Source organism: Colobus angolensis, unplaced genomic scaffold (assembly GCF_000951035.1).
Source record: "Colobus angolensis palliatus isolate OR3802 unplaced genomic scaffold, Cang.pa_1.0 Scaffold306, whole genome shotgun sequence".
Classification (NCBI taxonomy): domain Eukaryota; kingdom Metazoa; phylum Chordata; class Mammalia; order Primates; family Cercopithecidae; genus Colobus; species Colobus angolensis.
Window position 1 is genome coordinate 2,558,242 of NW_012116333.1, and position 26,211 is coordinate 2,584,452.

The 26,211-nt window shown below is 39.1% G+C and overlaps 1 protein-coding gene across 2 annotated transcripts in view; it reads right to left on the reverse strand.

Annotated features, from left to right (window-relative positions):
- The window catches only part of LOC105517712 (chromosome unknown open reading frame, human C10orf128), a 33,872-nt gene extending 28,740 nt beyond the window's left edge, over positions 1 to 5,132 (reverse strand). For both annotated transcript variants that reach the window (XM_011950361.1, XM_011950360.1), the window contains exon 1: positions 5,034 to 5,132. In XM_011950361.1, coding sequence (XP_011805751.1) covers positions 5,034 to 5,076 — 43 coding nt within the window. In that variant the 5' untranslated portion in view covers positions 5,077 to 5,132. The remainder of the gene's footprint in view (positions 1 to 5,033) is intronic.
- Between the last annotated feature and the right edge of the window lie 21,079 nt (positions 5,133 to 26,211).

A 26,211-nucleotide genomic window follows, 5' to 3' on the forward strand; every position in this document is an offset into this window, starting at 1 on the left:
TCCATTGAAAATATTAGAATATGATAAATAGATTATATAAAAGTATTTTGTCAACAGTAAATTTCCTAAAGTTGATGATTGTACTGTGGTATATAAGAGAGTATCTTTATTCTTAAGAAATAAACACTGATGTATTTAAGGGTTAACAGAAACCCCATGGTATATACAATTTACCTCAATTGTTTCAGGAAACAAATCGTGTGTGTGTGTGTGTGTGTGTGTGTGTGTGTGTGCCTGCGTGTGTGTGTGTGTGTGGAGAGAGAGAAAGAGAAAGAGGCAACATATTATCAAGCAAATAAGATAAATTATTTAAAATAGGCAGTCATATGGGTGTTCTTTATACTATTTTTATTCTTATACGTTTCTTGAAAGTTTGAATTATTTTGAAACAAAAAATTTTTTTTAAAAGTTAAAAAGTCACTTCAGTTTTTTCAATGTCCTTTTTATTCTTGACTAAGAGTCAGTTTGGCATTAGAGCTAAAAATTCAGCTTTGGAGCATTAAAATGCCTCAGTTTGAATCCCAGCTGGGCCACTCACCTGCTACTTTAACCTATCGGTGCCTCAGTTTCCTTGTCTGGAAAAATGGACATGACTACAATAAAAGTATCTGCCTTGGGGCTGAGAAATGAACAGGGTCCACATGGGAGTACTGAGAGCAGCCCCGGCCCATGGTCGGCTCTCAGGAAGTGAAATTTTATCATACTTTCAAGGAAGGAGTGTTACATGTAAGAGGAAGTGAATTAAAGGCCAAAATGATTCTAGCAACAACAGTGACAAGCAGTAGATATTTCACCTGCACGCTATCAAGATTAGTCAGTTATAGCAAATAAAACAGTGTGGCATGATTCAAAGAGAGACAGATGCAAAAAGTGGCACAGAAGATGAAGCCCATTAATGGTTCAGACATATTAAACGGGTACAGAATAGACATAGATTATGTTTGCAGTATAGAATCATTGCAAAGCAAAGAAAAGAAAGATTATTACATAGGTGATGTTGCAAAAACTGATGTCCCATATGGAAAACATTAAAATTAGATCCTTTCTTTAGGCCATAAATAAAAATAAATTCCAAATAAATTAAAGACCTAATCATAAGAAATGCAACCATTTTAAAGTAAAGATAATTTTTAAAATGTTTCTTAACACAGAAAAACCAAACACACAAAAAGGAAAAGACCAATACATTTGATTACATCACGTTGAAAGACTTCTCACGGCAAAGGATGCCACAAAGATAAAAGATAAGCAACATACTGAGAGAAGATATTTGCAACACATGAAACATACAAATAATTAATATCCAGAATACTACATAAAAGACCAATAATCAAATACAACTTGGAAGAAGGGTATATAAAATGAGATATCTACAGAAAAGGAGAATGGGCTGTCTGATAATGTAGAGAAAGTAGTTATTCTCAGTAGTAATTAGGAACACACAAACTAAAATAAAAACTTTGAGATAAAATTTTATACCTCTCTGATATGTCAAGAATTGAGAAGTTGGGCAGTATCAAGTATTACTAAGTATGTAAGGAAACAGATATGCCCACAACCCCATGTTGGAGAGCAATTTGGCAATATCTGATAAAAGGAGAATTGACACGACATTTCCTTTGCCAGGGGTGTCTGCTATAAAAACAGCTGCAGGTGTGTTCCAGGAGGCAGGGCGAGAGGGCTCATCGAAGCGTCAGCCATCAGGCTGCAAGTTAGAGACAGCCTAAATTCTGACAGTATGGGAATGGATAAATAAACAGATAAATGACAGTGTTTCTGTGGAAACTTGTAGAGTATTTGGGATGAATGCATTCGACCCATATTATCAGAATGGGTAGATAATGCAACTTATTAACTATGCTATGGCGGATTCCTGCAAAGGTTTTAACAGCTGCAAAGCTACCCAGGAAGGAAGCATAGCCAACCCTGGGGTGCCTCTCCCTTCTGGGGAGCGAGAAAAACAGGAGGAGGAAGAGAGCCAAACTCCATCTCTTATGTTCTATTTCTCTGATGGATACGTTGATTTAGCTACTTACCTTTAAATATATATCTAGAAAAAAACTTAACATTCGGTAATTCAGGGTGTTGGCTCCATAAATGTCTGTTACATTAATCTATGTGTTTGAAAAATATTTAAAGAATACTCAAACACTGTTTCTTTAAAAACTTTCTACCTACTCTGTGTGTGGGAAACAGTGGCCTGGCTTCTCCTCCCAGGGTCCCCCATTCATACTTGGGATCCTGGATATCATAGAGGGACTAGACAGAGAGTGCCCCCATGCCCCCCAAGGCCCCTGAGGCACAGTCCTCATACACCCTGGGTGACTGGCCTGGTCACCCACCTTCAAAGACCCCATCTGCGGGCAGATTGCACTAAACAGTGCTCTAGGCCCCTTTCTCCGTGAATAAAGGGGAAGCCCAACGTTTTCTTCATTTGCTTTCAACAGGCTGTCATGTTTGCTTTTTGTTCACAAACATTTACTTACTGGAATTAACAACATGTACAATCATTATGAAAAATGCCAATACAGAGAAACTAAAATGCTATATAACTCTTTTTCCTAAGAATAGTAAAGGATAGCCGGGCGTGGTGGCTCACGCCTGTAATCCCAGCACTTTTGGAGGCTGAGGTGTGCGGATCCCCTGAGGTCAAGAGTTCGAGACCAGCCTGGCCATCTCTACTAAAAATACAAAATTAGCCGGGTGTGGAGGCACATGCCTGTAATCCCAGCTACTCGGGAGGCTGAGGCAGGAGAATCACTTGAAATTCCAGAAGAAAAAGAAGAAGAAGAAGAAGAAGAAGAAGAAAGGGAGGGGGAGGAAGAAAGGATACTAGGAACCATTTGCTTTATTTCTTTCCAGTCAGTTTTTGGATAGATAACTAAACACATGCAAATTATTACTACGGAACTCTAACCTGTAACTATCCCTTCATCACTTCTGTTTCATCCATGTCAGTTCATAGAAAGGCATGTCTTTCAACTAAATATATTGGGTATTGTTGGAAATACTGAAGCATAATTAACTTAGTCATATTCCTACTGATAGTCACTTGTTTCTGGTTTTCACCACAGTTTCAGCAGTGTTGAATAATATCCTGTGAAATATTTCAGGAGGCTTTTACCCTATTATTTCATTAGGTTATAGTCCTGGAGGTGGAATTTCTGGGTGAAGGGCTATGAACATCTTACATTTTGCTTACATTGACACCCAGATTTTGCCAAATTGCCCTCTGGAGAGAGTGAATAAATGAGTTCCCTCATATCCAATAGTGAGTGCTCACCATGCTTCATATCCCATGCTAAGTGTTTTAAATGTGGTAATAGATTTCATTTTCCCAATAGTCCAATGACGTGTCCCCATCCTACAGATGAGAAAACTGAACACAGAGAGGATGAATTCTTTGTCCAAGTTTTCCAGGCTGGTAAACAACAGAACAGGGATGAACATTCAGGGAGTCTAGCACTGGATACCCGCTCCTAACCACTGTGTACCTCCACCAATAGTATATGAAAGCACAAACGTGCTGTGATGCCTTGGCCCAGTGATTAAAACCTTACCTATAAAATGCAGGTAACTGTGGCACCTATTGCACAGAGTTGCTGTGGAGACCAAATGAGCTTATGCAACATCTTTAGCAGAGCACCCAGCACATCGACACACTAAAAAATGCAAGGTGTTGTTAGTTCTATTATTATTTGTGAGACTGGACATTTTTAAGTTTCATTGTCTGTAATTCTTCAGTGAATTTCTTGTTTATATAATTTGCACATTTTTCACTGGATTTCTTAAATTTAACTTCCTTTTCTTCTACCAGGGCAGACTAGTTTGTTTATCTAGATAGGTCAAAAGCAGAAATAAGAGTTACAACTTCTCTTACCTTCTACCACGTCTCCGGGCAGGCACACTGCGTCTAACCACCGTGCACGCTCTTAATTGCTTCTTGCTGGTTCCTGCCATCCCCTCACAGTCACTGCCAAGGGCCCGTTTCCATGTGTAAAATGATGGATGCTGTGACTGTCTGTCTGTCTGACATGCTGACTCCCAGAGGCAAAGTCTTTGCTATCTCCTGCTTAGTGCAGACTTTAGATGGAAACCTGCCCACAACACTAACTTTGCCCACATTCAGAATACAACCTATTGGTCTGGAGACACAAGATTTAATCTGGAGACAGACTGCTTCCCATCGAGTCTTGGCCCAGTGCAAGTTCTGGGAAGGAACATCTTTGTATATATGAGGGACATGTGCTGCCTTTTTAGGAAACAACAATTAATGTCAGAGGGGATTTTGTAAAGCCACATGTCTCTCTCCAGCTCTGTCTGTCTCCATCTATGCATATTTCCAGCCATCTCTCTACATCTCTGTCTCTCTCTCTCTCTCTCTGTCTGAGTTTCTTCCTCTCTGTCTACTTCTCTGACTTTATATTTCTCTCTCTTCATTTGGCCCTAATTTTCTTTTATCTTTGCCTCTCTCTTTTCTTGTTTCAATGAATGCATTAAATTTAATTTTTAAAAACAAAGATACCTCTGAGTAGCAAAGAGTCTGCTTCACTGCATGAGAATTCTGGTTCAACGTTAACTGTATAGCAGCATCTACAGGCCCACATGTTCTCATTCTATGTCAGTATTTTGATTTGACTTAATTAAATTTAACTTAATTATCTCACAATCCCAAAAAGTAAACATTATTATCTCCTATCTCATTGGTTCAGAAAGTTAGAGAGTTTCGGAAGCTTATTCTAGTTTATTAGCAATGGAGCCACAGTTTACACCCAGATGTTTCTAGATCCCAAGCCTGAAGCTCCTTCTGCCATGACCCTTCCTATTCTCCTTTAGCCCAGAAGCATTTGTAAGTTGCAGCTGTAATGAGACAAACAAGATCGTTGCTCACTACCAGATCAAAGTGAGAAACGTCATCTGTGTAAAGGGACAGAGTTATGCTTTAGGAATCAAGCCCCAGTGGGGTAAGGTTCTCCCACTTTCCTGCCTACTGAGGCTCCCCCAGTCCAGAGATCCCCACAATCCCCACTTACCCAGGAGGAAGAGGATCCTCAGCATGCTGACCCCCAAGTTCATGTTGGTGCTCTGCTCTGCTCCTGGCTCCTGGCTCCTGGCAATGCAGGCACAATGAGCCACGTGACCCAAGGCTCTGGGGACAGGGCAAGGCCCACGTGACTGATGGGGAAGGAAACCACCGCCACAGCCAGGAGGCTGTTCAGTTCCTCTCAGCCTCTCTGAAGACAGGGCTGAAGGAAGCCCCTGTCATCCTGGCCTCCACCAGAAGCTGGCTGTGATTAGGCCCACTGAACATGCTGGGGTATTATACCCAGCGTTCTTTCCTGTAATCCTCCCCACAGAGTGTGGGAACAAAGCACGGTAAGGTGCGGTTTCTTGCCCAACGACCCATGCTAGTAAGTCTCAGAGAGGAATGTGGGCAAAGCCGGTCTGCCCTGCAGTCCAGCCCTTGCAGTAGCCTCTGCCTTGGAGCAGGAACAGGAAATGTCCCTCCAGCCAATGGTCCAGCTTGGTCACTGTTTTTGTGCCATAGGCGCTTCTGAGTCTAGGAATGCCTATCACTCTCTTCTCAGAATAAGATTTTTAAATCCCCAAACTAAAATAGATAAGGATCATAACAGAAATTAGTAGTATTAACGCATAGTTATCAAAATATTTTGTTAAACTTGCAACGTAGAAATTTACATGTTTCTTTATCCACACAGTAAATAGCAAGATCTGGCAGCAGATGAAACAGCTACCACCATCTCGACATGGTGATAAATGGAATCGATATTGAGAGATACCTGTAACAGCTGGAATGTAGATGGAAAGACCTGTGATTCCTACCAGGAATAAAGTTACTGGGTGGTAATATTGCTGTGGTTCGTTCGCCACACTACTATTAGAAGAAGATGCTAACTGTTCCTTAGAGGTTAGAGAACAGAGATGTAATTTTTTCCCATCCAAGTTTACAGGCCCCACATCCAGGTCCCTAGCCTGGAGGAACCTTGGTAGTCACACAGGCTCAGCCAGCAGACTGAGGGCCACGTGCTCCCGTACTCCTTTATACCTGCACGTTGTCACAATGCTTAGCTGTTCAGCCACCAACTCAAATGTGCAGGAAATGTCACTTTTTAAAATATAAATCAACTTAACGACAAATCTTGAGTCCCCCACCCAACTGAGCTGGCAGAAATTGAGCTCTTTTCATTCTTGGGCTCCCTCAGTCCAATCCCTGACAGTAACAGCCAACACCATGAGCACTTGCCACTGTGCCCAATGCCATCCTAGCATATGACCTGTCCGAGTCCACGCAGCAGTAAATGTGAGAGCTGGACTTGAAACCCAGGCCTTTGGCTGGCAGCCTATGCCCCTCAGGCTGCATGTGCCCTCCATGCACAGGCACACCCCCTGCTGAGGTCCAGCCAGAGGCAGTCTGATTGCCCTGGTACCACAGATGCCCCCTGAGTCCTTCTGCATGGCTGCTGTGGTTCCTTCTGAGTCCAATAATGGACATGAGTGGAGAAGGCTGGTCATGAGAGAAGCAATTGGCTTCATTTGGGTGCCTTCAAGTTCCATCTGTCCACACTTTATTTCATGAAATTAAGATCAGTCTCCACCTGCACCAAGAAACATACTCTCTTATTTCTCCTAGAATATGTGGAGTTTTCTTAATTTTGCCCCAGTTCATGAGAAGATGTGTAAGAAAAATATGTCACTTTCCTCTAAGTGTATTGAAAGAAAATCAGCTTGGAAATTTTAAAACATTTCTAAGTAACTCATAGATGAAGAAAAAATTACAATGAAAATTACAAATAGCTGGAAGTGAATGATAATGAAAATGTTGCACATCTGATTTTCTAGAAGTGCAGACCCAATGATCTGTAGACAGTGGCTGGAGACAGCAGAGCTACATTCAGGCCAGGCCCAGGGCTTCCAGCCACACCAGGCAGTTCCATTTTTATGTGAAATCACTAAGATTCAAATGTCGTCAGAAGCTGATTTCAAAATACTTTCTCATGGGGTAAGTCAATCTAAACACTAGTGTGAACTTCTGCTCCCAAACACCTCTCCAAATGTCCTTGGGAGCCCAACCCATCCTACATACTCTCAGGAGGGCAAGCATCTGCAGCTACTTCTGCTTTCACTCTGCCGTAGCCTCCACGTCTGGAAAATGCAGTCTGCTCCCTGCTCGGACAGGCAGAGGCTCAAAACTCCCCGTAAGCTAGAATCTCACGAGATGCCCTGGCACCCAGTCACGGCACCTTGGCAAGATGGTTGTGTGTCTTCTCGGTATGACATGATGCACCCAGAGGAGCGGGTGCCCCACCCCGTACCCCTGTAATGAATGCCCAGTTCTGACCGTGAGGCTGCTCCTGTCGCTGGTGTAGGATGGTCGCACTGACTCGGGAGCTTGTGAGGGCAGGGCCCAGAGCACCTGGCCTAGCACCTGACACAGTGCAGGCTCCCAGCGGTGTTTGTTGAAGGAAGAATTCAATTCACCCATCTACTTAGGAGGCTGAGGCAGGAGAATCACCTGAATCCGGGAGGCAGAGGTTGCAGTGAGCCAAGATTGAGCCACTGTGCTCCAGCCTGGGTGACAAGAGTGAAACTCTGTCTCAAAAAAAAAAAAAAAAAAAGAAGTCACTTTAATTCACTTTCTTATCTCATGCTCAGCTGGCCCAGTCTCCAGCCCACCTGGCAGGAATGTTTTCCAGGTCATCTAGGTGAGGAAGGTCACTGACAATCAGAAAAAATGAGCCCCACTCCAGCAGCTCTGATGTCCTGTCCCTCACTCAGGTGCGGGGCCTCCTCCAAGGTCACCAAGCCTGGGACTCTTCTGTCCTTAACACTGCACCCTCAGGCTCAGGACCAGCCAGGGAGTTCGCGGGATTCACTCCTCATGTGAATGCCTTTAGTGCAAGTCACAAGAAACTGCCAAACTCCATCATTACGCAAAACTTTTAAAAATTTGAAGATAGGGAGGATTCGACAGACAAATTTGTTTATTGGCCATACATAGAACTGTGCACCCAACAATTAGAAAATAGCCATTCTTTTCAGCATGCATGCAACATTTATACCCCTAAATGGTCACACACTGGACCGTAATATAAGTCTCAAAAATTTCAAAGAAAAAGTGACATACAGACCATATTTTCTTACCACAATGTAATTGAATTAAATGGCAGAAACAAAAATACATGATAGAAATTTCCATCGGCTTGGAAATTTTAAAACATTTCTAAGTAACTCATAGATGAAGAAAAAATTACAATGAAAATTACAAATAGCTGGAAGTGAATGATAATGAAAATGTTGCACATCTGATTTTCTAGAATGCAAGCCAGGTAATAATTAAAAGGAAATGCATAGATGCAAATACTTAGAAAAGAAGAACTGAAAAGGGAATGAGATAAACATCCAGTCTGAGGAGTTTGAGGGGAAAAAAAAAAAAAAAGCCCAGAAAAAAAGGCAGAAGAAAGGAAGCAATAAATATGAGAGCAAAAATGAATGAACCAGACGCAAGCAAAGACACAATGGGGAGGATCAACACATCTTAAAAGTTTTTCTGGAAAAACTAATAATGTGAAAAATTCCTCACAGAATGGATTTTAAAAAAGAGAAGACAAAAATAAATAATATTAAGAATAAATAAGTCCAAAAAGTTAGCAATAATGGCATTATTAGCAATCTTATGCCAATGAATTTGAAAACTTTGATGAAATGGACACAATCTCAGGAAAATGTAGCTTACTGAAATGCAATAGACAAAAACAGCAAGACAGAAGAGTCTAGATGCCTTTCAGAAAATTGAATCAAATAGTTAAAAATCTTGCCACAAAGAAAATATCATTCCAAACTATTTTACAAAAATTTTAGAAACTTTAAGGACTAGGAAATTACAATTTTAACAAATTAGTTCAGATAACAGGAATAAAATGAGAATTCTTTGACTGTTCTGTGAGCCTAGCATAATTTTTTTACCAAAACCAGGCAAGAAGAAAGCAAGAAAATAAAAGTATATCCCAATCTCAGTAAATAACACAGAGGCCAAAATCCTTTTAAAAATTACCAAATCAAATGTAGTGATGTATATGTACATATAAAGGATAAACTACTATGACCAAGTCATTCACCACTTTAATGGATTTAAACAGAAAATAAATTAAATTAGCTTAATACATACAGAAAAGCATTTGATAAAATCCATCATCCATTCATGATAAAAGCTCCTAATAAACTAGAAATGGAAAAAACTTTTTTAATCTAATGAAAAATTATCTGCTAAAATATAACAGCAAGCGTCATCATTATGGTGAACCACATGGAGGCAATCTCTTTAAAATTAGGAACAAGATGCCCTTTATCACTATTTCTATTCAAAATTGTCTAAAGTCTAGCTAGTACAATTTTTTTAAAAAAAGGAATACAAATAATGAGGATTGGGAAGGAAGAAGAATGTATATTCTTAGTTGATATGTTTGTCTACACAGAAAGCCTTTAAGACTCCAAGACTAATTGTTAAAAATAATAATAAGGCTTAATACCAGGTGAATATTTTTAAAAATCAATTTAATTTGTATATACCAGTAACAAAAAGAGAATATGTTATTAAAAATATAAAAATATTTAAAAAATATAAAATTATACAACCACTATTCCATAATATATACATATTTTAAAATAACATGTACCTGATAAATACATACAATTTTGTTAATTAAATAAATGCATAAATGCTAATAATAATAATTAGAACACATAACCAAAATAATATATACATATATATACACATATTTAAGGAATATAATAAATATATAATACATTTGTTTTATATATATGAATAATGAATCTAACAAAAGTTGCTCAAGATACATGGAGGAAACACTAGAGCACAGCATTAAAGAGGATCTAAGTAAGCAAAAAGTGTGTCACCATGGATAGAAAAACTCAAAAATCCTTAAGTTGGGGATTTTCATTTTCTCAAATGAATCTATGGTGTCAATACCATGTTCCACTCGACTTCATCAGTAGTCAGAGAAATGAAATGAAGACCACAGTGAGACGCCATTTTACACTTTCAGACTGGCAATAATAAAAATCTTGGGTAATATTAAACGTAAGTGATGATGTGAACATACATGGTGTAACATCAGCAATTTTTTGTTCTTTGGTAAAGTTGAAGATTAGTGTATCCTGTGATTCAACAGCACTCCTCCTGAACATATGCCTAGGGACTCTCTCACACTTGTACATTCAGAGACATAGAAAAGAACATTCATAGAGCATAATTTGTCACAGCAAAAAAGACCTTAGAGGAACCATGAAATCTATCAACAGGAAAATGGATAAATAATTTATGATACATTTTTATAATGGAAAAGCATATAGCTATAAAATGAATAAATGACAGCAACCTAGGACAATTTGGATAAGTCTTAAAAACAACATTACATGAAAAATCAAATTGTGAAAGAGAATAAACAGAATTACATTAATTTTATGAAGCTCAGTACCAAGCAAAACTACACAATAAAGAACCTAGATATACATATATATTCTTCATTAAACAGTATTTTTAAAAATCTACAAAATGATAAACACAACATTCCAGAGAGATTAATCTTTCAGAGCAAGGCAGAGGGAGGGAGAGGAAGGAACACACAGTAAGATGCAGAGGCAATGGTCTGGCTCTTTAACCGCGAGGTAGGTGCATGGGTATTTATTTTGTTAGTAGGAAGGTCAGACTCTGAGTTTTTCCTAAAGTCCTGGTTTGTGCCCACTATCTTAATACAATAATAATAGCATCCCCTTTCACTCTCAAAGATCTGGCAAAGGTCCTTATTCAAAACCTACATATATTATGGAGAATTTGATGTTTATTGAAGATTGCATAATTAAGAAGTAACTAAAACAAATATTAATGCCAGAAAGGTTGTGTTGATAGACATTGTAACGGTTTCACTCATTCTAGCAATTAGCAGTTCTAGCTTTAAAAATTTACCCCAATTTTGACCCATTAATTCTACTTTAAGGGACATAGTTCAAGGAAATAACTGAACAAAAGTATATGAATGGATATGTAAGGATGCTCACTACCGAATTATTTGAAATTGAAAGTCAAAACAACAAGTGAAAGACAGGAAATAACCAAAATTGGCACACATCTGACACAATGGTAACCAGGCAAAAGGGTGTTCACCAGGAAATGAGAGTTCCTTTCTCATTACCACCTCGTCTGACTTCCAGTAAGCAAATGGGTGTGGATACCTGCTTCCAGGGAAAGAAGAAATCTGAAGATTGGAAGCAGACAAGGTCAATGGCTGCAGCTCATCTGTGCAAGAACTTTTGCAATTAAAGAACAGTGTTACCTTGTGTATAAGTTCGTTCTCATGCTGCTGATAAAGACATACCTGAGACTGGGTAATTTATAAAGGAAAGAGATTTAATTGACTCACAGTTCAGGATGGCTGGGGAGGCCTCAGGAAACTTACCATTACAGCAGCAGGAGACACAAACACGTCCTTCTTCACATGGCAGCAGCAAGGAGAAGTGCAGAACAAAGGTGGGGAAAAGCTCCTTATGAAAGCATCAGATCTAGTGAGAACTCACTATCACAAGAACACCATAGAGGTAAACACCTCCATGATTCTATTGCCTCCCATGGCACGTGAGGATTATGGGAACTACAATTCAAGATGAGATTTGGGTGGGGACACAGCCAAACCGTATCACCTTGGCTCATAGTTAGCAGAAGATATGAGTTAAAAGTAAGAATATGTGTGCATTTAGGGGGAGTCTAGAGGGAATCATACACAGAGATATGACCCAATTTTACCATAAATACATATGTATGTGTTGCTTTTTTTTTGTTTGGAGACAGAGTCTCTCTCAGTCGCCCAGGCTGGAGTGCAGTAGCGCGTTCTCGGCTCACTGCAAGCTCCGCCTCCCAGATTCACGCCATTCTCCTGCCTCAGCCTCCCGAGTAGCTGGAACTACAGGTGCCCGGCACCGCGCCTGGCTAATTTTTTTGTGTTTTTAGTAGAGACGGGGTTTCACCGTGCTAGCCAGGATGGTCTCCATCTCCTGACCTCGTGAACCGCCAGTCTCGGCCTCCCAAAATGCTGGGATTACAGGCCTGAGCCACCGCGCCCAGCCTGTGTTGCTGTTTTAATACTCTTTCCTGATTATAAAAATTCTCTCTTAGCTTTTACATACACATGGCTTCATTTCTTTCCCTATCTCTGTATGGCTATGCACACTTCTGTTGCTAACCCAAGAATAATACTGTGGTTCTAAATTTTCCCAAATATGTCCAGGTCATGGTAAAAAAGCATAAAGTCTATTAAAGTACTAATGTAAATTTCATTATTAACGTAATCAATTCTGAAACAATGAAATCACCAAAACCCAAGGGCAACTTTCACCCTCAGTTTTTTTTCCAGTGCCTCATAGGAGCCAAGGAGCCAGTGAGCCACTAAATGGACTTTGGGGAAGCCATGGACTAAAGCCATGTTCGAAAATAGAAAGGGCTAAAGCCCAGGAGACCGGGCCCGGGGCTCCCAGCCAAGGAAACCAAGGCATGGCTTTCTGTGAGCCCAGCTCAAAGGGATGCTGGAGGACAGAGCAGCTCTTTCAAGCTGGGCATCCAATTTCAACCATATTTGGCTACCTGAAGGCTGTGTGAAATTAGGAAACTATGGCCCATACAGTATTTTCCTCACTGTTGAAAAGAGGACCTTCATTCTCATTCTCAGCCACTATCTCTTAGAACGTTGCAAAAGTTTGCATTTATCGAGTTTGAAGAACAGCAAAAATACCAAGCCACCCAGAGGCCTTGTTTCTTTATCTCAACTGTGAGTAAAAGAGGTCCTGATATCTGGGCATCTTATATCATGCAGGAAGCATCTTGGAGAACGCTACCAAATATTGGGGATCTCACACCCCCACTTCATTTTCTCAGGAGTAATAAACATGTTTCTTGGCTTCTCTGCCTAGGAAATGAGCCTCAAGTCAATGACAAATTCTCAATTTGGTTGGGATTCAGCACTTAAATCACAAGAATTAAGTATAGACAACAATTTACTTTGTATTAAAAAGTGTCATCTTATAGGTAAAAATTCTGAAAATGCACCTACATGAAAAATGTCTTCTTACTTACACAATCTCAAAGACCTATCTACTTGGTTAATAGTCATACCAGGATATACTGTTTACTAAGTAGTAAGACTTGGGATGGAAAAGAATAAACAAATGTTGGAGAGAGAAACGGTCTTGGGGTTAAGTGAGGCTTTTAAAAAGGAAATTCAGAGTCAGCTGTAAGGTAGTGATTAAGAGCACAGACTCAGGGGCCAGATGACTTTGACCCTAGAACTAACCTTTGTCTTTGTTTCTTCATTTGTAAAACAGAAATGAAAATGTGCTGATAGGGTTTTTATGAGGATAAAGTGAATTAATAGCTCTGAACATCGACTAACACATAGTAAATTTAAGTGTGTGTTGTCAATGCTATTGTTGTTGTTTTTTGCAATGTTGATTTACAAAAGCTAGCTCAATTTTGAGTGACCTATAAGATGAACACTACAAATCTATACTGGGAGATATAATGGATGACTTAAATAAATGGACACTTATCACAGGTTCCTGAATGGACAGGCATAGGTAGACCAGCACAGGGCTTCTCTCTGAGAAGTGAGAAAATGGATGAAGCCCTAGAATCTAAACTGAAAACCATGAGAAACTCTTGAGAAGACAGAGGCAGCTGGGCATCAGTGTGCGCAGTAGAAATTGGCAGCCAGGAGCAGAAGAGACCAGGCACCCTGCACCAGGTTCAGGCTGGTGGCAAGTCCTCTACTTGACCTAGTCTCACCCCACTTGCCTGGAGGAAGCAAAAGAATAGCAGGGCAGCCCAATGCCAGGTGGAGGTGACGTGTTCACAGCAGGAAGACACCAGAGTAAAGGAGACCAATACCAACAGGTGAAAGTCGACTGGCCAGTCCCGGAGCCTTTTCTGATACTGCCTCCATCTTGCCACACTCTCAGGGCATGCATGTCCACAGCGTTGCTGCGAAGAAATAACTGAGAGCAGGGCCACGTGGAGTTTCTGAGTAGCCCCATGAAAAGAGATAAACTTTAAGCCTTAGCAGGTGGGCTTAGGTGTCCAAATAAGGAGTGTCTGAACCCAAATCCTAAAACCAGAGGAATGACACTCAACATGCTCTCAACTCCCTTAACAAGGCACCAGTGGAGCCGGGAGGGTGCTGGTCCTTCAGTGCGGATCACCAACCAGCACAGCCGATGGTCCTAAAATAATATGAGTTCACACAGAAGGTAACGGGGCATCTGAAGTGAAAAGTGAAAAACTAAACAGATCATGATGAATTACAGTTAATGGAACGGGGAGTAAAACAAGTAATTTAACATAAGCACACAAAAATATGCAAGGAGAAGAGAGACTATTGGAAACATTGAGCAGGAATGAGCAGTCATAAAAAATAATTAGAGTCACTGAGTATGAAAGTACGTAAATAAGGAATGCAATGGAGGAGATAAAAGAGAGAACATAGCAGAAAATTCATTACTGAGTTCTCAAAGTTCAGGTTTTCCTGAAATCTCTCAGAAAACACCAGAAAGAAGAATAAAAGAATGGAAAGAATAAAATAAATATCAAGAAGAGGGTGGATCACGAGGTCAGGGGGTTGAGACCAGCCTGGCCAACATGGTGAAACCCCGTCTCTACTAAAGATACAAAAAATTATCTGGTCTTGGTGGCACATGCCTGTAATCCCAGCTACTTGGGAGACTGAGGCAGGAGAATCGCTTGAACCTGGGAGTCGGAGGTTGCAGTGAGCCAAGATTGAGCCATTACACTCCAGCCTGAGCAACAGGGTGAGATCCCGTCTCAAAGAAAAAAAAAGAAGAAGAAGCTTGGAGTAAAAGTGTCAACAGGAGTAAAAGTGTCAACATTGAAATACATGGAGAATTAGAAAAAGGTAAAAAATTAAGAGCATGAAGTATATTTGAATAAATAATAAATTTAATTTATAATAGAAATGGCTCAAAGAATGTTAAAAAGGATATATAAGGAAGGAAAACGTCTATGTGTGTTTTACTAAAATTTAATAACATCACAGAAAAGAAAAAAAGAACATTCTAAGACTTTTAAGAGAGAAAATGAACATCACTGACAAGGGAAAATGAATGTGTCCATAAAATGGAGAGTTAAAGTAAAAGAACTTAAAACCAAAAATTTTATATCTGGCCAAACTCTCATTTAAATGCAAAGATAAAATACAGTCTCAGTCATGCAAAATGTCAGAATCTCTTTGAAAGTACTCAGAAAAAATACTTCACCAGAAAAGAAAAATTTAAGAAACCAAAAAAAGATACTAGAAATTAGTGTTAAAACAAAAACAAAATATTCAAGTCTATTGCCCAAATGTGGAATTACCAAACAAATGGGCAAAATTTGTATGTTTTTTATAAATTCCCTCTTTTCTCCATTTTTGTTTTCCCCACTGTTTTCACTTTTAAAATAATTATGGACATACACATACACATATTTCAAGAATTAAGATTCTATATGATATTAATATGGAGGTAAAGATAGCATGTCAGATGGAAGTTAACTTATGCTAATGAAATTATCTTATTCCAATAAAGACACAGATATTGCAAAACTCAATAAATTAATGGGGAGAAAAACATCTGCATGGATTATAATAGGCTAGGGATAAACATCAGAATCATAAATAAAAATAGACTGCCTAAGTTTTAAACAAACAAAAGAAAACTCAGCCTGTCCAAGGAAACCTAAGGAAAAAGAAAAAGAACAAATGACAAAAAGCATAGTAAAGGGAAAAATAAAAGAATACTGCAAAAATAAATTAAGAAATGATTACAAAATAAGTAAAATAAATATGAATGGAAAGAATATTTTTGTGACTTTGGAGTAGATAAAGAATTCCTAAGTAAGATCTAAAATACCTAACAGAGAAAACTGATAAATTGTGCCTCATTAAAATTAAGAAATTTTGTGCATCAAAAAACATCATTAAGAGTAAAAATAAAACCCAGAGTGGGAGAAGGCATTCATAATGCATGTATTTGACCCGCCTCATCTCCAGAATATATATGTAGGGAGAATATAGCAAATATTCCCTGGAATCAATAAAACAAGACAAGCAACTCAATAGAAAAATAGGCAGAGCACTTGAGGAGGCACTTCACACACACACATACGCACACACACACATACACACACACACGCACACACACACACAAAGACATCCAAATGGCCAAAAAATGTATGAAAAGGTGCTCAATTTCATTTGTTAGCAGGGAAATGCAAATTAAAATTACAATATGATGCTGCTGTATACCTACCGGAATAGCTAAAAGGACAAAAACAGAAAATTCCAACGGTTGGTGAAAATGTCAAGCAAACACATCCCTCATATACTGCTGGTAGGAGGGTAAATTGGTATAATCACTAAAATATTTGTCAATATGCATGAAGGTTAAATACACACACACACACAAACACACACACACACTGACCCAGCAATTCCTCTTCTATGTATATACCCAAGAGAAATGTGTGCATGTGTATGTTCACCAGAAGAAATTTATTAGAATGTTCATAGCCCAAACAGAAATAGCAAAAATCTGGAAATCATCACAATGCCTAATAATTAAGTAGGTAAACAAATTATATATTTACATAATTGAATTCTATATAGTAACAGACAGGCACAACCAACATCTTTACACAACAACATAGATGGGTCTCACTAATATAATACTGTTTAAGCAAAAGAAGTCAGATATGTTATGTAAAGTATAAAAGGAGGTCGAATTAATTTCTGCACTGAAAAGCCAGGATAGGCTTTCTGCTGGGGTGGGAGTGATTGAGAGGGAGCACAGGAGATCTGGGGTACTGCTAATGAACTGGGAGCTCTACACACTGTACTCTTTTGTGAAAATTCTTCTGGTATGTACCTGTATGTATACATTCCCTGCATGTATATTGAATATGCATGTATATTGAATATGCAAAGACATATTTTTTAAGGACATTCATAAAAGATGACGATAAGGAACAACAAATGTAGCAGACACATATGAAAACAAGGTGGCAGTTTTAATATGGGATAAAATACAATTTAAGGTGCATATTACATGAGGAGAGATGAATTGAATATTATACATATTGAATATTATATATATGAATAGTATACATAAATAAGTAAAGAAAATATAAGGATCAGGCACATGTAGGCAATAACGGAAAGAACCATAGGGAGAAATAAACAGGTCTAGCTGGAGAATGTCATACATCTATTTCTGAAACTGAGAGATCAAGTAGACAAAATAAGCGAAAGTTGGACAATTTGAATAACACTATAAATAAGGTCATACTAATGCATTTATACTCAACAAAGAGAGAATACAAATCTTATGACTCATCATTTCCTGTTACATCTCATTGACAAGAACTTTGTAATATAACTGTATCTAACTGCAAAGAAGTTGGGAAATGTTATCTTTCACTCACATGTCCTATGTAAAGCTGAGAGATTTGTTACTAAGGTTAATAGAGGAGAAAGGAGACCCACAACAGAAAAGATTCACAAAACACTGGTTATTTACAAAGACTAACACAATGGACATCTAGCAAGACTTACAACGGGGAAAGAAGAAATAATGTATAAATAAATAAATAAGATACCAATAGTTTAAAATATAATTTTATAAAGATTTACAACAATAAAATTAAGAACCTTAAAGAAATGGACAAAAATTGGTAAAAATATAAAATGTCAAAATTAAAATGAGAAAAAATAGATAATTTAAAGGTACAAAGCCATTAAAAATTGAAAAGGTAATCAAAGACATTCTTCCTTTAAGAAGTCCATGTTTAGATGAGCCTTATAATTATTCTCTACCAAATTTTACAGGAACAAATCATTCTTACACAAATTTTTATAGTAAAAAAAGTAAAACCTATTCAACTTATTTTTAATAAAAGCTCTTATCAGCTGGGTGTCAAAATGAGATAAGAGAAGAACAAACAAAGATATTCACATATGAATATATACATTTTTATATAAAATTTTAACCAATACAATTCTACTGCTTATTTAAGACAACTAATAAACTATACCAAAAAAAGTTTGTTTCAGAAATTCAAGAATCGTTTGAAGTCAGAAAGTCAATCAATGTAGTTCACTATATCTGTAGATCAAAGGCAAAAAGTTATATAATTTTCTGAATAGATGCAGAAAGTACATTTAATAAAGTTCAAAACCTGTTTATCATTTTTAAAAACAAAAAGAGTTCTTGATGTTGCAAAAGAAGAAATGAAACTGCCATTACTTCCAGATGAAACAATTATCTGAATAGAAATCTCCACAGCATTAATATACAATTATAAAAACTAATAAAGAAGCTAAGCCAGATATTTGAACACAAAGCAACCATATGAAGCAATAGCTTTCTTTTAAGACACCAAAAATAAATTCAAAAATATTTTCAAATGTTAAGACATCAGGCTCAATAGTAACAAATTTTATACTATCTGGAAATTTAATGAAGAATGCACAAGTCATTTGTAGAGACATAAATCTCCAATGAATGACATTAAAGAAGACTTGAATAAATGCAAAGAACATCACATTTATATTAGGGGCAATTTAACATTCTAAAGATGACAGCTGTCTGAAATGCATAGTTTAGATGTAATGACAATAAGAATTCCAGGGGAATGTTTAGGAGCTTCATATGCTGATTTTAAACCTTATATAGATCAACACAAGTTGAAGAATAGCTAAGATTTTTTTTAAAAAGAGACTGAGTGTGAGGTAGGAATGAGGGTTGTTGGTGGAGGATGTCTTGCCCTACTAGATGCTAACCCCTACTGGGTGATGGTGAGAATAATGAGATTATTATGATGAGATTATTATTATTATTATTAGATGATGATGATGATTCTTTTGTATAGTATTTTTTTCATTGCTCTTCATTCCTTCCCACATCTCGAAACTTCCATCTGCGAGCATTTTCCTCCTGCCTGAAGAACACCTTTGTATATTTTTCAATGTGAGTCTGAAGCAGACAAATTCTGTATTTTTCCAAAAAATCCTTTATCACTTTCATTTGCATGGGATATTTTTTGCTAGCTATCAGCAGAATTAAACAGAGGCAATAATTTTTCTTTATCACTTTGAAAATATTGTTTTATTGCCTTTTTTTGTTTATGGGGACACCTCATAATTATAAAACCATTAAAATGTATAAAACAACTTATATGAAAATGTATAAAATGCCCCAATCTGTTGTCTATGTGTTGTTAAACAAAACATAATTTTTAAAGACAGCTATCCGCAGTAGCAGATCCAGGTATCGTGTAGTCTAAAGATTACAAAATGTGAGAAAGCTAAGTTAAGAAAAGGAACATAAACTTTGGTTCAAAAGTGAATATTTATTTAGAATGAGAGAATGAATCACAAAAAATTACAAATTTATAAAAAGCTAAAAATAATGCAAATATCAAAAATCTTAAAAAGACAAAATAGTATTTTATTAATTAACTGCCTAAAAAGACTAGAATACATTTTCCTCCATTTTTTTTTTTGGCTACATATTTTTTGTGTATCTTCATATAACTATCTTTTATAAAGAGTTTGGAAAGTTCTTCTAACATGATTGGAATTTATTTTTTGTTACTGATTGTTTATAGAAGTTTCTTTAGTGCCACTCTTACTGGTAATGTAGAAAAAAAAATGTTTATGATTGTTGCCAAAATTGGGGAAACCCTTATCAAATTCTCTCACATATTAGATATAAGATGTGGAAGAATTTTCCATTGACTAGATTCTGCTTCTGTATGTTCCAAACCTTGTGTTTGCTTGTTCCTTTTTTTGTTTTTCTCTACTATCCACATTCTTCCACTGCCAACCATTACAAGGCACATGCAGACTTTGATGGCAACCTTTGACCTTATACCTCTGTGTGGTACTGAGAACTGTTTCTAAACCATAAGGATATATGTGAAAGTAACCAAGAACCACACAAGTATATCCCATTAAACCAAAACTAAATAAATCCCCAAATCACCTTCACATCTGCCTGATTCCCAAAACTCCTAGAACTTCTCTAACACCACCCATCACAGTGATTAGTACATGCAGGGAACTTGGAATGGAAAAAGGAGTGGTCTTAACAGTTAGAGTTAAAATTTCTTACTAGCAAATTTTATGAGCTTTTGACCACTAAGCAAATGCCCAAGAAGTTCCCACGTAAGTGAAGAACACTGAAGTTTAAGCCTCATTACTATCACCAAAATGTATCTCTGGCAGCCTATCTTATTTTTCCCCCTTCATAGATTATTTTTCTTCTTTTTCTGTCTACCTTTAATCTTTTTATTTGTCTTTCATTTTCACCAATTTTACTCTGATGTGCTCAAGTATAATTTTCTTTTAATTTATCCTGCTTGGAGTTTTCAAGACTTCTTAAACATGCAACTTTATTTATTTTGTTAGTTAAAGAAAATTCTCAGCCATTATCTTTAAAATATCATTTCTGTTTAATACTGTCTATCCTCTCCTTCTGGTACTCTATAATTTTCATGTGATTGAAATTTATCACAAGAATGATTTTCTTAATTCTTTTTTATACTTTCCAATTCTCTACCAATGTTCACAGTTTTATCTTGTATTTCTTTGAACAAAGTAAGCATAGTTCTTTGAAAGTATATATTCTGATTCCTGAATCAACTATGGGTCTGTTTTTATTGTATGTTGTTTCTCTCTCTTTTTTTTTTTGCACATGTGTGTGTGTGTGTGTGTGTGTTCTGAAACACAACACAGAAAATTCTGTGTCTTCTTTTATGTCTGGTCATTATTTTTTAATGACTCTGACATTGTAAATTAAAAATTATAAAATTACTTTAAACCTGGGACAATGTTATCTTCCTTCAAATGGATTCATGTTGCTTTTGACAGTCTTCTAGATTTCCCTAGCAAAACTGCAACCTCTAAATCCAATTTCAGAGATGACTATGAATTAAAGTTGGGTTTCAGACCATTCAAGGACCAGTTTGTTTCTGGTCGACCATTCTTCTAGGGATTAGTCCTTCTGCATCCTGACCCAAACCTGGGAGAGTTACCAGGGTTCCTCTTCTTGGCAGGTTCTGAGTTATAGCCCTCAAAGCTATTTGCAGCTTTACTCACTTCTCAGCTTCTCAGTCACCTCTTGTGGAATTGAAAGATGCCTCTAGAAGAAAAACTTTTAAAAGTCCAAGTTCATTTTTCAGTTTTACCTCCTGACCTTATTCTCATAACTCTTCACTCCCTTGTTATCTCTCTGCTACCTTCAAACACACGTTTTAAAATATATTTTTATTTATTTTTTCTAGGCATTCCTAATGGGCAGAATTAAGGTCTGAATTATCTTGTCTATATTTTTGGAAGTCCAAGTCCCCCAAAGCCAAACTTGTTTCAGTATACTATGATATTTGTAAGTATGATGACACCTTCAAAGCTCTCTATTCAAGGAGATGAAAAACCTCAAACAGATGGATTTCGTGGAATTACTAACCAGCTGCTGACTACCCAAAATATTCTAATTATCTATATTAGTGTGGATTGATCAAGTCATTGAACTCTTTTAGTACAGAAATCCAGGCCACGATCCCTAAGCAATCTTCTGGTGGCAAGACCTTCTCTAACCCATATTTCTACCTAAGCTAAGATTCTCAAAGCCAAGCAAAGCTTGGGATGCACATCCACACCTAAATTCATCACCCAAGGCTTCGCCCCTCTCCACCCATATGCAAGAGATTCCAGATCCTGAGCATCTGCCCAGTGTCAGTCTATCCCCACCCATCCTAGACATGCTTACTTAAGGGAATCTCAGCCCACATGCTTCCTCCCTCTCCTTGAGCTCCCTCCCCACCTGTTAGTTGCAGCTCAGGATATATACGTTTAATTAATTCGGCTTTACCTCCAACCGGTAAATAGTGGGAGAAGTGTCAGATTTACATGGTGGATAAATAACGAGGGATTTCCCAAGAGATTCTGTCCTGGTGAAAGAGGGTAACTGTAATTTTCAGCTGTGAGTAATTGTACATAATATAATCCTAAATGATTTTTCTTCTGTAATTTCATTAGAGTTTAGAAATTTAATTAGATTTTGAATCACTCTGAAATAAAGTAGCAAAACACTGAGAGACTGAGAGCAGTGGTTATTTTGTCCTTTGAGGCCACATTCTTGGTCTCAAATTGGCATGTCTTCATTAGGAGGAAGTTTGCAGAACTTCTTGATATATTATTGTCTTTCAGAATGGACTCTGAATAGGTCTTCGGAGAGCATTAGAAGAGTACACAATTATTATGCACGCTCTTCTTGAGGTTTAAGATCATCTGCCTTGCATATACTTAATAAAAATATGTCTCTAAAGTTGTTTAAGAAACTGTGGAGATAAGAAAGATGTTCCTTGAACGCCCCAATGCTGTTCCTGGATTATTAGCAACTACCTGTACATTATGATGCAGTGAGGGGCTGTTTGCTTAACTTTAATGATTATGTAAGGTTTATGGTTATTTTTATTGCTACAACGTATGAACTGTCATGGTGGCTGTAATTAGAGGCAAGCTAAAGTGTTACTGTTACTGTCCTCTGGGACCTGGAGGGAATGACTTCCTTTGTATCAACTTTGCCTCTGTGCAAAAGTTGTCAAAAAAAAAAAAAAAAACTGTATGAACTGTTCTTACCTCAAAACAGGTTATGACAGAGAGAAAATGAAAATGACATTAGAATTTCAGACCAACAGCTTGCACCTAACGAAGCTGCAAAAAAACCAATCTTCTGTCCCCTGAATTGTTTGCGTTTGTTTAATTCTCTGAAGGGCCATTGCCCAGATCTTTTCCCAAAGACCACCCAAGTGGCACAGAGATGGCAGAGATGCTCTGTGTCTCCAGCACCGTGCTGCTGCCTCTACCCAGGCATCTTCTCTGCATCCCAGCAGGAGGCTGAGAAACTCAGGACTGATTGGGATGTATGGAGAAAAGAGCTCAGAGGCTCAGGCAGCCTGGACAGGAGATTCTGGGCTACAGAGAAAAAAGACAGAAGCAGCAGGGGATGAAATAGGTCAGACAATCCGACTACATGGTCTGTCTGAAGAGAGCTGGTGTGGATAGGAAGCTGAAGACACACTTATCAGCTCAGGAGATCTGAGCATCTTGTGGCCTGAATATGAGGATCCCTGCTGGGCAGCGGGCAAGAGGAGAGGGATTCTGGAAAAAGGAGAAGCGTGGGAGGTGCTCCTGGGAACACTGGGATTAGGGAATGGGAGCCTGGCCCCAGGGGGAGCCTAGCCACAGGCATCTCCACAAGGGCTGTCCAGAAAGACACGGCACATGGCACACAACTCCCCGGACTCCACATGTCATACTGTGTTGTCATCCATCTTCTCCTCTGGACCGAGAGTTCTCCAAGGAGCAGAGATGTGTCTGATTCATTTTTGTTTCTGCTGCACGCACAGCAGTGCCTGGTATACAGCAGGGACTCAACAACTGTTGAATGAATGAATGAATGAATCAGAAAATAGCAAAGAGAAGCCAAACTCTACACTGCAAGGTGGAATCTGAGGGAGGCCCATGGACTGTCATGCTGAGAGGGCCAGTTGGTAATTTTTAACAAGAGTTTTAAAAATAGCTGTGCTCTTTGATATGTGAACTGTATTTCTGTAGGTGTTTTATAAAAACATAACCTCAAATATGGAAAATAACCCTGTGTACAAACGTCTTTACAATAGTGAAAAGTCAGAAATGACTCAGATGTTCGAAGAGGAGCATTCCAACTCACTTGACAGGATATAGAGCAACTAATAAAGTAATTTTTACAAAGTAATAACATGCAGAAGCCCATTTGGGGGGAAGACAGTGTACAAAATTTGTTTACACAGCATGCTTACAAAAATACACGGGAAAGGAAAAGGCTGTAATGAAATATAATAAAATGACAATAACAGCTGTATCTGGGCTGTATGCCTAGGAGAGGATCAATGCCTCCTCCTCTCAATCTTCTGTAGTTTTCAAGCTTTTATTAATGTCACAGCAGTGGTCCCACTTCTAAAAGAGCCCTCAGCCCCAGTCCAGCTCAGTCACCACTCAACGCCTGCCCCTGGCAGGACCTGCCATCTGGTGGGTCAGATGGCCCCAGGTAGGGTGTTTCCAGGAGAACTGTCCCTGGGTTCAGCCCTGCAGTGACCTCTGCCCACAGAAACCTAAATCCAACCTCGGTGGAAATGTTCAGCAGCTCTAAGTCATGGAACTGCACTAAGCTCCGTGTATTTCCCCCTTGCTTTTGAGATTTTATTTCATTTTATTTTATGCAAGTTCCATTTGTGCCAAACTTCTGCCTTAGGTCCCAATTGGGACAATTATCTTCCACATATCTGCATCCTGTCATTTCCACAGGAATTTAGTCCTATCACATCCTGCTCTGAGCTTTGCCTGCTTCTGAGCAGTTGGGAAGAGCTTTCTCAAGGGTCAAACATTATACTTTAGCATGGCCTTGGTGGTACAGGGGCGGTTTTATCCTTTGCTCTCCCCAGAGGTTTGTCTGACAGATCACCTGTACTCTAAGCTGTGTGTCCTCTTCTCGGTCATCTTTGCTGCGAGGAGCTGAGAGACACGAGCAGCTCGTGATGGAGGAGCTGATGCACAGAACAAGCTCTTGAGTGGATCATGAGCTCTAATTAAAGTTGGGGGTGGGAGGGATGCTAAGGGAGGATGCAGAGCCCAGGATCAAAAATAGACAGGCAGGAGACAGCTAGCAGTGTTTGCATAGTGGAGGAGAAGATGTCGAAAAAACAAAGGTTGCTTAGCTCTGTCCTAAGCTACTGGGGCTGAGATTATAGAGGGGTCCTGGGTTTTGAAAAAGAGAATAATGGCTTTGGGTCCTGGCTGTATTTCTTACCAGCTGTGCCTAGGAGCAGGGCTCATGCTGGCCTCTTGGTGCATGCTTAAGACTTCAGTAGGGCTTTCAGTGCATGGTTAGGACCTCCACCCAGAAGCCAGCCTGCCTGGGTCCCAGACTCTCAGTTCCCATTTATATACAGTGTCACCTTGGGCCTGTCACATAACTTCCTTGGGCCTCAGTTTCTTCATCTGTAGGATCAGATTAATTAAAACAGTAAGATGTACCTGGCACCAAATGAGCGGACAACTGCAAGGTGGCACAGCCTGTGTGTGGCACAGCCCATGTGTGCCACAGGCGGAGTGCTTGCTATTGAATCTAGTACAGCGTTTGGCACACACAGGAACACCTCACCCTGGCTCTCCCAGCCTCAGTCCTCCCTGACTTCCTGGGTGCATCAGAAGCAGACCTCATCTGTGGTTCTTCCGAGTCCCCCTGGCCCCAAATCTGGCTGTCCTTGCTCTCGGCTTCTCAAGTGGGTGGTTCTAGCTCCATGGTGGCCTTCCTGGAGCTGTCCAGCCTAGCTCTCATCTCCTATACCCCTACACCCCTCACCAGGTGAAAAAGGGGTTTCCTGGACCCCTGCACCAGGGCTGACTACAGCCTGGGCACTAACAGCCTTCTCTCCAGACACAGACAGCAGAATGCTGATGCCAGAGACCCTGGGTCCCAGCTAGTGTGCATCCTCACCTGGCCTTGCTTCCCCCCAACCCAACTCCTGGGCCCTGCAGTCAGGCAGCACATGGGGTTTACAGCTGGCTTTCCTCACCCAGGCTGCACAGGAGCAGAGCCCCTCGCTGGCTCTTCCCTTGTTCCCTCCATCTCTCCCATCCTTGCCCCCAGTGACAGCACAGCAGGCACACAGTGGGCAGGACACATTCTACCACTCCACTACATCCTGGCCGTGTAGCCGCTGAGCCAGGTGAGGTGTGGAATCCAGGATTATGGACCCCCAAAACGAGCCATGAGGAAGCCAGGGCCCTTCCTGCTAGAGCTGCTGGAGTGGAAGTCCATGAGCGAACATTCTAAGAAAATCTGACCCTCAGGCCTCTGCCTCCTTCCCAAGGCTTTCACAGGAACAAAGAGGGAATTATTCATTCTTCAGCCTGGGTGAGGAAGCCCTTCTCCTTGGGACCCCACACTCACATTGTCTTTGCTGTTCCCCCAGAAGCATTATTTATTTTATTTTGTTTTATTTTATTTTATTTTATTTTAGATGGAGTTTCA